The sequence below is a fragment of the Bufo bufo genome, chromosome 6 (genome assembly GCF_905171765.1).
Source record: "Bufo bufo chromosome 6, aBufBuf1.1, whole genome shotgun sequence".
In the NCBI taxonomy this organism is placed as follows: domain Eukaryota; kingdom Metazoa; phylum Chordata; class Amphibia; order Anura; family Bufonidae; genus Bufo; species Bufo bufo.
The window spans coordinates 345,689,158-345,703,768 of NC_053394.1; the positions used below are offsets into that span (position 1 = coordinate 345,689,158).

The 14,611-nt window shown below is 44.6% G+C and overlaps 1 protein-coding gene across 1 annotated transcript in view; it reads right to left on the reverse strand.

Moving 5' to 3' along the window:
• Window positions 1-14,611, reverse strand: part of LOC121005254 (BPI fold-containing family C protein-like) — a 43,227-nt gene that overhangs the window by 9,674 nt on the left and 18,942 nt on the right. Inside the window, exons 9-13 of the mRNA XM_040437874.1 lie at window positions 4,452-4,631; window positions 4,319-4,366; window positions 2,241-2,411; window positions 2,073-2,158; window positions 487-529 (exon numbers count right to left, since the gene is read on the reverse strand). Of these exons, the coding sequence (XP_040293808.1) occupies window positions 487-529; window positions 2,073-2,158; window positions 2,241-2,411; window positions 4,319-4,366; window positions 4,452-4,631 (528 nt within the window). The remainder of the gene's footprint in view (window positions 1-486; window positions 530-2,072; window positions 2,159-2,240; window positions 2,412-4,318; window positions 4,367-4,451; window positions 4,632-14,611) is intronic.

Here is a 14,611-nt window from a genome sequence, read left to right on the forward strand (position 1 = left end):
CTACAATTTTCATAGTCATGAAAATAAAGAAAACTCTTTGAATGAGAAGGTGTGTCCAAACTTTTGGTCTGTACTGTATATATGTGTGACTGCTGCAGTCAATCACTGACCTCAGCATTTTTTTCGCTATATTGCCGATTAGCTGCATTGGTGGGGAACACTGAAGCAACAGCGCTGGAACAGAGAGGGTTCAGGATGATGAGTAAAATTTTTTTAATTCGTTTAATACATTTACTGCCTTAAAATTTTACTCAAATAATCCCTTTAATAGTTTGAGTGCGGTGCATTCATGAGGAGGGCGCTCTGCCTGCCCCTCAGGATGTGATTGACTGGTGCTGAATACAAATACGTTTGTCATCATCATGGCATCACCAATGAAGCAATTAATAGACATGACTCAACTGAAATCCTGTATGGAAACTCGTACAATATCATGAGTCATATCAGCTTCTGTATTGATGACAGAGTGGTGGGTATTTAACCTACCTTTTCTACTTTAATGACAGTTTCACTCCCTTCGATTTGTAACCTGTAGGACGGCAAATTATAACTTTAGTATCCTTTGTCACATACGTAGGCTGTAATACAGTCTGATTATCAGCGGTATTGTTATCCTTATTCAGATCATGAACTAACTTGTTATGGCTTTGCCCTCCTTATCCTTTTTCTGAAGACAGTGGGATGTGCAAAACTTCTTTTAAAAATGCCTCTAAGACCTTATGCACTTGGCAGTGACATGCACAGGAGGTTGTACTAGGAAGCAGCCGGGGCTCCTTCTGCCATTGTATGGTGCCATAGATACCCCCAGATCCTAATCTGGTATTACATGGTAGCTTTTTAAAGAGAACCTGTCACATCCTCTAAAAGCTGCCATCTGCTGGCTGTGGCTGCCACTCCACAGATTCACCACTATCTTTTTTTTCTAGGCCCCCCATTCCCGAGCCCCCCATTCCCGAGCAATTGGTGCTGGTTGTTTTGGCTCCCAATATGCTATTGAGGCCATGCACTGTCAAGGTTGTGACGTGACAGGTCCTCTTTAAACAGCCATCATCTAATACCAAATTACCATATATGGGAATATCTATGGGTATATAGTACCTGAAGGAGCACCATGTAGTGTAGTCCCCGCTGCTCCCTAGTACAACCTCCTGCACATGTCTCTGCTGAGTCCATAAGGCATTTCTTAGAGAAATCTTGGACTTCCCTCTCTCATGAGGAATGGGTACAGAGCTACTTTAAAAAAGCGTTGACCCTAAAGTGCACAAGAAACCATGGAAGTGTTCCTCAAGACATGATCCTTCATGCCGTTTATTTATTTTCTTCTTGAAGAGAAGAACAGTGATGCATACATTAGTGGAAAAGAAATAGTTGCGACCTAGACTATATGGCTAAGGCGGTGACAGCCTTAGGCTACTTTCACACTAGCGGTTTTTGCAGATCCATCACGCTTCAGTTACCATAATACGACCGCATACATCCACCATGAACGGATCCGGTTGCATTATGTCTTCTATAGCCATGACGGATCTGTCATGAACACCATTGAAAGAAAATGGGGGACGGATCAATTTTCTATTGTGTCAGAGAAAACGGATCCGTCCCCATTGACTTACATTGTGTGCCAGGACGGATCCGTCTTGCTCCACACCACATCGTGGACAGAAAAACGCTGCTTGCAGAGTTATTCTGTCCACGATGGGAGCGCAACCAAACAGAACAGAATGCATTTGGTACATTCCATTTCGTTCAGTTTTGCCCTATTGACAATGAATGGGGACAAAACGGAAGCGTTTTTTTCCCGCTATTGAGATCCTATGACGGATCTCAATAGCAGAATTGATAACGCTAATGTGAAAGTAGCCTTATTCGTATAGTAGGCTGCACCTCATTGACCTATGACTAGACAACCTACCATAGACAGTCAGATAACACACCATTTATAGATTCTTAGTGAATCCCCTTAGTAGTACGTATGTGGAAACCTATATTCTTCTATCATCATGAAATGTAGAAGAATCATACAAGGATGGTGTCTAAATGAACAAGGCATAGAAAAGGAAGAATGAAATTACCGGTCTAAGATCACAGAACCTGTGAGATTCAAACCCGGAGCTCCTTTGGCTTGCGACAAGGAAATATTGGTTTGTAAGTTAACCACCTATACAAGAAACACACATTACAGACTTTCATGTTTGCATTATATTCTTCAATCATTTCTAGTGGAAATGCAGGATACTTACTAAGTTAACACTGAAAAGATTCTCGGTTTGGTTCTTTGAAGGATAGACATATGTTTGCAAGGTTCCACTAAACTGGATAGTCAAATTGTTTGACTGAAGAAATACCAGTGGAGACTTTGTTGCATACATCTTGATTTTCACTGGTGCAGGGTTTGGAAAATGTTGAGAAATCTAGAAATCATAGCACAGTAGTTAATGTCTATGGGATGCAAACTGACCTTAAAATGTAACTGTCATATTTTTTTTATTTGCTAGTTTATTAGAGCTAGTTTATTATACCTGAGTTAGTCTGTCAATGATTGTCAAAAGATCTGTAATTACCTTATAATAACAGCTTTCATTAATGTCCCCGTCCCTTTCAACTGCTCCCTTAAAAGACAGTTGCTATGGCTTGTCTGTCTCCGGCTAAGAGGACAGGAAGACGGAGGGGCGGTCCTTCACACTGCATGCCTGCATTAGGCTTCAGAGTGAGGAGGCGTTGCTCTCAGTAATCCAATCTGATTGGCTGGCAGGGAGCTGCTGGCTACAGCAAGTGTGTATGGGAAGTGAGGGAAAGCAGTTTTGGCCTCAGAGAACTGGCAGAGGAGCCATCTTGAGAAGGTCCTCATATTGTAAATGTTTAAACCACCATAACTAACGGAAAAACTTAAGGAAAACAGTGGTATGTAAAGAAATTAAAGATTGCTTTATGCTTAATGCTTCTGCAGCAGTAACATATGCTAAAAATGTTTTTTATTTTTATGAAAACATTACAGTTACACTTTAAAATCAGCATTCTTTCCAAGTCTTCCAGAATACCCTCTTGAACTTTCAGAAACACTGGCAAACGTGCTAGGTGCCGCATCCATGAAAACTAACTGAATATGGCACCAGGATGCTGCATCATCAGACTCGGCTCTAAAGCCCAAATATTTATTGAGTGGCTATGGTGCATCACAGACAGGGTTGTGGACCCGAAAGCCCATGGAAGGGCTTGCGAGTGTTTCTGTGGGCTTCGGATCTGTGTCTCCGTACCGCAAATGATAAGACTTTTTCCAACTTTTGCCATATCTTGCAGATCACTGACCCATTCAAGCCAACAGGTCCACATCCGTGATGCGAAGTTCACACCGCTGGTGCCAGTGTTTTGCTGACCGCTATTTGCGGTCTGCAATAAGAGCACTGCAACCATACGGTCATGTGAATGAGCCCTAAACGCTAATTTGCCCCATCAGTGTAGCATTCTGACCCCCAAGCATTCTCATGCTTCTAGAGCTTCTTCCCCACCATTCAAGGAACCCGGAGACATACTTCCTCATCGCATCTAACATAGGGCACAAGCAAGTCCTAGTTAGGAGAACCTCCAAAACACTAGAACCCATACAATGACAAGACAAACAACATTTAGCTGAGGCTACTGTATTTGAGGGCCTCACAGGAGTCCTCCATATCCACCAGTAGCACACCATATGGATATTGGAGGAAGATGACAATGAGTCATGTGTACAGCAAGACTAATATGAAACGTAACCTTACATTTACATGTCCATATACATTAAATTGCCAAAAGTTCTAATTTTAACAACTTTACTTTAACAGTTTATTTTTATCCAACTTATGACTAGGGCTACACTTTGTGATCCTCTGAAGCAGATATACAGACCATGTTAATGGGTCGCATTGCACCCACTCTGTGACCTCCCAAACACTGTTTAATGAATTGACCAGAGCACATGCTGCATGAGAAGCAGTGCATCCCTATCTGCTGCATCAGCTGCGTGGGATTACATAACATTCAGTGTGCCATCCCAAAAGGTTCCCTGAAGGCCATATGGAAGAGGTCTGTAACCTTCAGCACTCCAGCTGTTGTGAAACCATAACTCCCAGCTTGCACACCTAGTTGACTGTTCTTGGAACACCCATAAAAGTGAACAGAGGATGATGTGAGTTATACTTTTTACAGCAGCTGGAGTGCTGGAGGTTGCTGAGCAGTGCCCTGCCATAGGGCATCTCAGTAGATCACAGCTTTGCCTTTCTGAAGATCCCACATGAACTACTAAAAACATGTTCCAATCAGTACATTAATATATAGCACTCACCTCTGGCATGTAAGCAGCCAACTCTGAGGTTGTCAAGTCTTTGGAGCCCTGCACAAGATATTTATATCATCATTGACAAGTGAAGAGGATGGGATAATATGCGTGACTTACTCTCCTGATCATTCATACTTACCACCAAATGAGAGACCTCAAAAGTAAAAAATCCAGCAGAGTAGTAAACAAAACTAAGGGAATCCAGGGAAGCCTGGGACACTCCAACATAAAACATGGCGTCATGCTGGACTGGGAGTGTCATTGGTGCTGGAGAGAAAGCAGTCTCACCATGTGACTTGATAAGTGATTGGAAAAAGCCCTGTGTGGAGGAAATAATCTCATTTTAGGAATATTCATATTGAATTGTGCTATTTTGTATCCTCTGTGCCTGGCCTAATTCTCACAGATACTGGGAACAAATAGTTAGGCCAGACATTGTTCACTGATGGCTAGCTCAGGTAAACTAGGTCTCAGTTCTCTTATTCATCTATATATATATACATATATATAAATAAAAAGAAGGCCATATGTATGTATGTTCCGCGATCACTCAAAAACGCAACCATCGATTTCAACAAAACTCTGTATACACATCCCTTGGTCTCAGCTCTCTAGGACGTACCGTTCCTGAGATTCCCAAAAAATGACCTGCATTAGCCAATACAAGCCTGCAAGTCTTTCTCTTCATATCCCAACTGCCATACACACAGTCACATGTCCCTTATCAGCCAATAGAAGCTTGCAGGCCCTTAGTCTCCACATACACACAGTTTTACTCCAGGTTTCCATAACAACCCAGCCATTTTTCTCCACTGCAGTAGGTCAGCTTTAGGCTAGGGCTGACACATAGGGCACAACTACACTGCTACATGCATCCATCTTGGATGATTTTTTTGCGACTGTCTTGTCGCAGTCGCTGCATGTCGCATGTCACAGTGCGACACCATAGCCTATCATTATAAAAATTGTTGCGTGACATTGGTACGGCAAAATGACGCGAGACACATGTCGTCATATATCCCTAGCCTTATAGGGGCAGGGCGCTGTGATAGTCACTGTTAAGAGGACAGGGGCCACTATTAAAGGGGCAGGGTGTTGTGGAGGACACTGTTAAGTTGGCAGGGGCCACAATTAAAGGGGCAGCTGCTGTGGAGGTCACTGTTAATGGGGCAGGGGCCACTATTAAAGGGGCAGGACGGTGTGGAGGTCACTGTTAAAGGGGTGGGCCGGACACTGTGGAGGTCACTGTTAAAGGGGCGGGCACTGTGGAGGTCACTGTTAAAGGGCGTTCACTGTGGAGGTCACTGTTAAGGGGGCAGGCTGCTGTGGAGGTCACTGTTAAAGGGGCAGCTGCTGTGAAGGTCACTGTTAAAGGGGCAGGCACTGTGAAGGTCACTGCTAAAGGGGCGTGGACTGTGGAGTTCACTGTTAAGGGGATGAGCACTGTGGAGGTCACTGTTAAGGGGACAAGCACTGTGGAGGTCACTGTTAAAGGGGCGGGCACTGTGGAGGTCACTGTTAAAAGGGAGGTGGCACTGTGGAGGACACTGTTAAAGGGGTGTTCACTGTGGAGGTCACTGTTAAGAAGGTGGGCACTGTGGCGTTCACTGTTATAGTGGATACTGTCGATATCTTTTAACGATACAAACAAACATTAAGTGAAATAGATAAAATATACCCGTGCCAAGTCGGGTCCTTCTGCTGTTTTTTTTATAATAAAATAGGGGAACAGACATGGAGAAGGTACACAGTAAACTAAAAGAAATACAAAATGATAATGTAAAAAAAATCTGTAAGTTTAGAGCTTGGGCAGAAAGGTTTTGAACAAAATTTATTTATCACTGATTCACAGGATAGGTCATAAATATCGGATCCACCCGCAGGGACCTCTGTGACAATGGCGGATTATAATAGGGCAGCTTGGATCAGCAGCCCTGGGTTTGACAGTTCTGTGGGGCCCAACACCGCCCCAAACGCCCACATGCACACATTTTAAATTCAGGGGCGGGCAACCTGCGGCACGCCAGCTGTTGTGAAACTACAACTCTCAGCATGCATACTTGCTCTGCTCTTCTCAGAACTCTCATAGAAATAAATGCTGGTAATTGTAGTTTCACAACAGCTGGAGCACCGCAGGCTGCCCATCCCTGAATCCGACTGCTGTTGACAGTCCCTGTCTCCTCCCTCTTGCCACCACTCCTGCGTTCTAGCCAAAAAAAGGAGAAGGTCAGAGGAGCAGTGCAACAAATAGGAGGAGGCAGCACCAGAATGCAGGTACTGTAACATTCGCTGCATTATCTGTACTCAGATGTTCCCTGCGGTACCGTGTTATTTGTAGGTCAGCAGGGAACATCTACTACATTACTTGTACCCACAAGGTAATCACTGTGTTATTTGGGGTTTTACATTGGACTGCAGGGAACATCTACTAGATTATAAGTAATAGTACAGATAACATACATTTCTCCAGGATTTACACATTGATGACCTATCCTCAGGATTGAGGGGTCCAGGATTGAGGGGTCCAACTCCCAGCACCGCTGCTGATCAGCAGTTTGAGGAGATCATGGTGCTCCAGTGAGTGCTGCCTCCTCATTGCTTACCAAGCATAGTGCTGTCCATATGATAGCAGCTCATACCAAGCAGCTGCTTGGTATTACAGCTCAGCCCTATTCACTGGGATGGGACTGAGCAGCGCCTAGGTCATGTGAACCAATGAACGTGATGTCACATGGCGTAGGAAGAAGCTGCAGCACTCACGGAGCGCCGTAGCCTCTTCATACAGAAAAAAAAACTATTTGAGCGGCCCACAGAAGGGGGGGTTGTCAGGGGAAAGGGAAGGAAGGGGACCAAGTTGGGTAGACAGCCCGACCCTATGATGCACTTAACCACCTCAGCCCCCAGTGCTTAAACACCCTGAAAGACCAGGCCACTTTTTACACTTCTGACCTACACTACTTTCACCGTTTATTGCTCGGTCATGCAACTTACCACCCAAATAAATTTTACCTCCTTTTCTTCTCACTAATAGAGCTTTCATTTGGTGGTATTTCATTGCTGCTGACATTTTTACTTTTTTTGTTATTAATCGAAATTTAACGATTTTTTTGCAAAGAAATGAAATTTTTCACGTTCAGTTGTAAAATTTTGCAAAAAAAACGACATCCATATATAAATTTTGCTCTAAATTTATTTTTCTACATGTCTTTGATAAAAAAAAAATGTTTGGGTAAAAAAAAAATGGTTTGGGTAAAAGTTATAGCGTTTACAAACTATGGTACAAAAATGTGAATTTCCGCTTTTTGAAGCAGCTCTGACTTTCTGAGCACCTGTCATGTTTCCTGAGGTTCTACAATGCCCAGACAGTACAAACACCCCACAAATGACCCCATTTCGGAAAGTACACACCCTAAGGTATTCGCTGATGGGCATAGTGAGCTCATGGAACTTTTTATTTTTTGTCACAAGTTAGCGGAAAATTATGATTTTTTTTAATTTATTTATTTTTCTTACAAAGTCTCATATTCCACTAACTTGTGACAAAAAATAAAAAGTTCTATGAACTCACTATGCCCATCACGAAATACCTTGGGGTCTCTTCTTTCCAAAATGGGGTCACTTGTGGGGTAGTTATACTGCCCTGGCATTCTAGGTGCCCAAATGTGTGGTAAGGAGTTTGAAATCAAATTCTGTAAAAAATGACCAGTGAAATCCGAAAGGTGCTCTTTGGAATATGGGCCCCTTTGCCCACCTAGGCTGCAAAAAAGTGTCACACATCTGGTGTCTCTGTATTCAGGAGAAGTTGGGGAATGTGTTTTGGGGTGTCATTTTACATATACCCATGCTGGGTGAGAGAAATATCTTGGCAAAAGACAACTTTTCCCATTTTTTTTTATGCAAAGTTGGCATTTGACTTTATCTCACCCAGCATGGGTATATGTAAAAAGACACCCCAAAACACATTCCCCAACTTCTACTGAATACGGAGATACCAGATGTGTGACACTTTTTTGCAGCCTAGGTGGGCAAAGGGGCACATATTCCAAAGAGCACCTTTCGGATTTCACTCGTCATTTTTTACAGAATTTGATTTCAAACTCCTTACCACACATTTGGGCCCCTAGAATGCCAGGGCAGTATAACTACCCCACAAGTGACCCCATTTTGGAAAGAAGACACCCCAAGGTATTCCGTGAGGGGCATGGCGAGTTCCTAGAATTTTTTATTTTTTGTCACAAGTTAGTGGAAAATGATGATTTTTTTTTTTTTTTTTTTCATACAAAGTCTCATATTCCACTAACTTGTGACAAAAAATAAAAACTTCCATGAACTCACTATGCCCATCAGCGAATACCTTGGGGTCTCTTCTTTCCAAAATGGGGTCACTTGTGGGGTAGTTATACTGCCCTGGCATTCTAGGGGCCCAAATGTGTGGTAAGGAGTTTGAAATCAAATTCAGTAAAAAATGACCTGTGAAATCCGAATGGTGCTCTTTGGAATATGGGCCCCTTTGCCCACCTAGGCTGAAAAAAAGTGTCACACATCTGGTATCTCCGTATTCAGTAGAAGTTGGGGAATGTGTTTTGGGGTGTCATTTTACATATACCCATGCTGGGTGAGATAAATATCTTGGTCAAATGCCAACTTTGTATAAAAAAATGGGAAAAGTTGTCTTTTGCCAAGATATTTCTCTCACCCAGCATGGGTATATGTAAAATGACACCCCAAAACACATTCCCCAACTTCTACTGAATACGGAGATACCAGATGTGTGACACTTTTTTGCAGCCTAGGTGGGCAAAGGGGCCCATATTCCAAAGAGCACTTTTCGGATTTCACTCTACATTTTTTACAGAATTTGATTTCAAACTCCTTACCACACATTTGGGCCCCTAGAATGCCAGGGCAGTATAACTACCCCACAAGTGACCCCATTTTGGAAAGAAGACACCCCAAGGTATTCGCTGATGGGCATAGTGAGTTCATGGAAGTTTTTATTTTTTGTCACAAGTTAGTGGAATATGAGACTTTGTATGAAAAAAAAATAAAAAAATAAAAATCATCATTTTCCACTAACTTGTGACAAAAAATAAAAAATTCTAGGAACTCGCCATGCCCCTCACGGAATACCTTGGGGTGTCTTCTTTCCAAAATGGGGTCACTTGTGGGGTAGTTATACTGCCCTGGCATTTTCCACGGGCCCTAATGTGTGGTAAGTAGGTAAATGACCTGTGAAATCCGAAAGGTGCTCTTTGGAATGTGGGCCCCTTTGCCCACCTAGGCTGCAAAAAAGTGTCACACATGTGGTATCTCCGTATTCAGGAGACGTTGGGGAATGTGTTTTGTGGTGTCATTTTACATATACCCATGCTGGGTGAGAGAAATATCTTGGCAAAAGACAACTTTTCCCATTTTTTTATACAAAGTTGGCATTTGACCAAGATATTTCTCTCACCCAGCATGGGTATATGTAAAATGACACCCCAAAACACATTCACCAACTTCTCCTGAATACGGAGATACCACATGTGTGACACTTTTTTGCAGCCTAGGTGGGCAAAGGTGCCCAAATTCCTTTTAGGAGGGCATTTTTAGACATTTGGATACCAGACTTCTTCTCACGCTTTGGGGCCCCTAAAATGCCAGGGCAGTATAAATACCCCACATGTGACCCCATTTTGGAAAGAAGACACCCCAAGGTATTCAATGAGGGGCATGGCAAGTTCATAGAAAAAAAAAAAATTTGACACAAGTTAGCGGAAATTGATTTTATTATTTTTTTCTCACAAAGTCTCCCTTTCCGCTAACTTGGGACAAAAATTTCAATCTTTCATGGTCTCTATAAGCCCCTCAGCAAATACCTTGGGGTGTCTTCTTTCCAAATTGGGGTCATTTGTGGGGTGTTTGTACTGCCCTGGCATTTGAGGGTCTCCGCAATCATTACATGTATGCCCAGCATTAGGAGTTTCTGCTATTCTCCTTATATTGAGCATACGGGTAATGAGATTTTTTTTTTCCGTTCAGCCTCTGGGCTGAAAGAAAAAAATTAACCGGCACAGATTTTTTCATTCGCATCGATCAATGTGGATGAAAAAATCTCTGCCAAAAAAAGAAAAACGAGGGGAAAGGCGTCTGCCAGGACATAGGAGCTCCGCCCAACATCCATACCCACTTAGCTCGTATGCCCTGGCAAACCCGATTTCTCCATTCACATCAATCGATGTGGATGAATAAATCATTGCCGGGATTTTTTTTTTTATATATATACAAAGTGTTTGCCAAAGTATATGAACACCGCCACCTCCTCAGCTCATATGCCTCGGCAAACGTATCTTTTACTGCAGAGGAGAAATCTCGTCTTGCAGCGCCGCATACACCGACTTGCGTGTAATCTGACAGCAGCGCAATGCTTCTGTCAGAATGCACATCAGTGCTGCAGCTAGTCGATCGCTTGGTCCACCTGGAAGGTAAAAAAAACAAAACAAAAAAGAAAAAACCAGGCCGCAACGCAATAAATTTATTAATTTCAGAACAGAACATATTAACTTTTTTTAACTTTTTTACTTACCGGTAATTTTTTTTTTGTTTCGTTTTTTTTACCTTTATAGAACAAACCTCTCCTTCCCCATGGGACAATGTGCAAAGCGCAAATCGCCCAAAGATGTGGCGAAGTACGTTATGCACTTTATCCCAGGTGAAAGGAGAGGTTTGCAGCAGCTGTGAGTAAAAGGGCCCTAATAGCCCTGTGTGCCTGTCCTGTGAGATGCAATCCCTATGCTAGGTGTACCTGTGTGTGGTACTTCCGGAAACACTCTCCTAAGCATAGGGCAGGGTGGTCAGGGCAGTCAGGACAGAAATAGCGGGTGTCACGCCTTATTCCACTCCTGCTACAGACACAACATTTTTTTCGGGGTGGCGATTGGGTTGAGGTACCAGCAACGACACTGGGGAAATGTCGCTCGTGTAGACGGCTAACTACACTGGTGGATGGGGCCACGGAACCTCCTGGGTAAAGGAGGTTCTCGATGATCTCTTCCTGGAATTTGAAGAAGGATCCTGTTCTCCCAGCCTTACTGTAGAGAACAAAACTATTATACAGCGCCAATTGAATTAAATATACAGACACCTTCTTATACCAGCGTCTGGTTCTGCGGGAAACTAAATAGGGAGCCAACATCTGGTCATTGAAGTCCACCCCTCCCATGACCGCATTATAGTCGTGGACTGAGAAGGGCTTTTCAATGACACGGGTTGCCCTTTCAATTTGGATTGTCGTGTCTGCGTGAATGGAGGAGAGCATGTAAATGTCACGCTTGTCTCTCCATTTCACCGCGAGTAGTTCTTCGTTACACAAGGCAGCCCTCTCCCCCCTTGCAAGACGGGTGGTTACAAGCCGTTGGGGGAAGCCCACGCGACTAGTTCGCGAGGTGCCACAGGCGCAAATCCGTTCTAGAAACAAATGCCTAAAGAGGGCCACACTTGTGTAAAAATTGTCCACATAAAGATGGTACCCCTTGCCGAATAAGGGTGACACCAAGTCCCAGACTGTCTTCCCACTGCTCCCCAGGTAGTCAGGGCAACCGACCGGCTCCAGGGTCTGATCTTTTCCCTCATAGATCCGAAATTTGTGGGTATAGCCTGTGGCCCTTTCACAGAGCTTATACAATTTGACCCCATACCGGGCACGCTTGCTTGGGATGTATTGTTTGAAGCCAAGGCGCCCGGTAAAATGTATTAGGGACTCGTCTACGCAGATGTTTTGCTCAGGGGTATACAAATCTGCAAATTTCTGGTTGAAATGGTCTATGAGGGGCCGAATTTTGTGGAGCCGGTCAAAAGCTGGGTGGCCTCTGGGACGGGAGGTGGTGTTGTCGCTAAAATGCAGAAAATGCAGGATGGTCTCAAATCGTGTCCTGGACATAGCAGCAGAGAACATGGGCATGTGATGAATTGGGTTCGTGGACCAATATGACCGCAATTCATGCTTTTTTGTCAGGCCCATGTTGAGGAGAAGGCCCAGAAAAATTTTAAGTTCGGAAACTTGGACTGGTTTCCACCGGAAAGGCTGGGCATAATAGCTTCCCGGGTTTGCGGTTATAAATTGTGTGGCATACCGGTTTGTCTCTGCCACGACTAAGTCCAAGAGCTCCGCAGTCAAGAACAGCTCAAAAAATCCCAGGGCCGAACCGATTTGAGCCGTCTCAACACGAACTCCAGACTGGGCGGTGAAAGGGGGAACTACAGGTGCGGCTGAAGTTGGTGACTGCCAATCAGGGTTTGCCAGCACCTCAGGGACTCTAGGGGGTCTACGGGCCTGTCTGCGCGGTGGCTGCGACGGGGTAACTACTGCACGTGCCACCGTACCAGCTTCAACTGCCCTTCTGGTGCTCGCTACTTCACCAGGTTGTACGGCAGTGCTGGTACTAGGTCCAGGAAGGGCTGCGCTGCTGGTGTATGCCTCACCACGTGATCCGGCAGCGACAGCCCCACTCTGCTGCTCTTGAAGCAGATCCTGCGTAACCTGTGGTCTAGCGACACGGGGCCGGGTACGCCTGGTGCTGCCAGGGACCTCAACCTCCTCGTCCGAACTTTGGGTCAGAGAGCCACTGCTTTCCACAGGTTCATATTCTGACCCGCTAGATTCGTCAGATGAGGGTTCCCACTCCTCATCCGACTGGGTCAGAATCCTGTAGGCCTCTTCAGAAGAATACCCCCTGTTTGACATTTTGGACTACTAAATTTAGGGGTATTCCCTGAGACTACCCAAGAAAAAAAGCAAGCCTGTCTTACAAAGGGGAGGCTAGCGAAGTACCGGAGGCTGCTGCTGCGGTTGATAAAAAATATCAAAACTGATTTTTTTATCGCCGCAGTGCGTGTAAAGTGAATGTGCAGTGATCAAAAAATAAAAAATTTTTGTCACTGCGGTGGGGCGGGCGTGGGTGAACGCACGTGTGGGCGACCGATCAGGCCTGATCGGGCAAACACTGCGTTTTGGGTGGAGGGCGAACTAAGGTGACACTAATACTATTATAGATCTGACTGTGATCAGTTTTGATCACTTACAGATACTATAAAAGTACAAATGCTGATTAGCGATACGCTAATCAGCGAATAAAAGTGACTGCGGTGCGGTGGGGTGGGTGCTAACTGACGCTAACTACCTAACCAAGGGGCCTAAACTATCCCTAAAACCTAACAGCCAATACTAGTGAAAAAAAAAAGTGACAGTTTACACTGATCACTTTTTGTCTTTCACTAGTGATTGACAGGGGCGATCAAAGGGGTGATCAAAGGGTTAATTGGGGTGCAGGGGGTTGATCTGGGGCTAAGGTGTGCTGTTTGGTGTACTCACTGTGAAGTCTGCTCCTCTGCTGGATCCAACCGACGAAAAGGACCAGCAGAGGAGCAGAGAAGCCATATAACAGATCATATTTACTAATATGATCTGTTATATGGCTTGTGATTCGATTTTTTAAAAATCAGCAACCTGCCAGCGACGATCATTGGCTGGCAGGTTGCTGATGCAATTCTCCTCGAACTTTTGCCGGCCCGCGATGCGCATGCGCGGGCCGGCTGTGACCGAAATCTCGCGTCTCGCGAGAGGACGCGCCGGCGCGTCCACTCGGAATGAAACAACCACCTCCAGGACGCGTCTGTGCGTACAGCGGTCCGGAGGTGGTTAATCTGGCTTTCCCTGTGATCCCGAGAATAAGTGTTTCTGAGTGCCTGCTCCAGTACTCTTTATGTGACTTATGACACACTATCTAGGTAAGGGTCCATTCACACGTCCGGCCCGGACAAGAATAGGACATGTTCTATTTTTTTGCGGAGCCGCGGACCGGAAATGCAGATGCAGACAGCACACTGTGTGCTGTCTGCATCTTTTCAGTCCCCATTGAAAATGAATGGGTCCGCACCAGTTCCGCATAATTGCGGAACGGATCCAGACCCAAAGTGCAGATGTCTGAATGGAGCCTTAGGGCTCATGCACACGACCGTATGCCCTCAGAGACATACAGTCCGTGAGCGGGCCATATGTAACATCCCAGAGTTATGTTACTAAACTCTTTTTCCCCGCTACTATTTGTTGGTAACATGTGCCTTGTCATCTAATGTGATTTTACATAATATTCCTCGCAAATGTGCATTTTCTAAGCCTGTTACATGCATTTGCTGTAATTTCCATGTACACCAGCAGGTGGCAGCAATGTTTAGCAGGACCTTAGTTCAGTTTAGCATATGTAGACTGGAATAGTACATTCCAGTTTAGCTCTCCCCTCTTTGAGCAGAGTGGGCTCG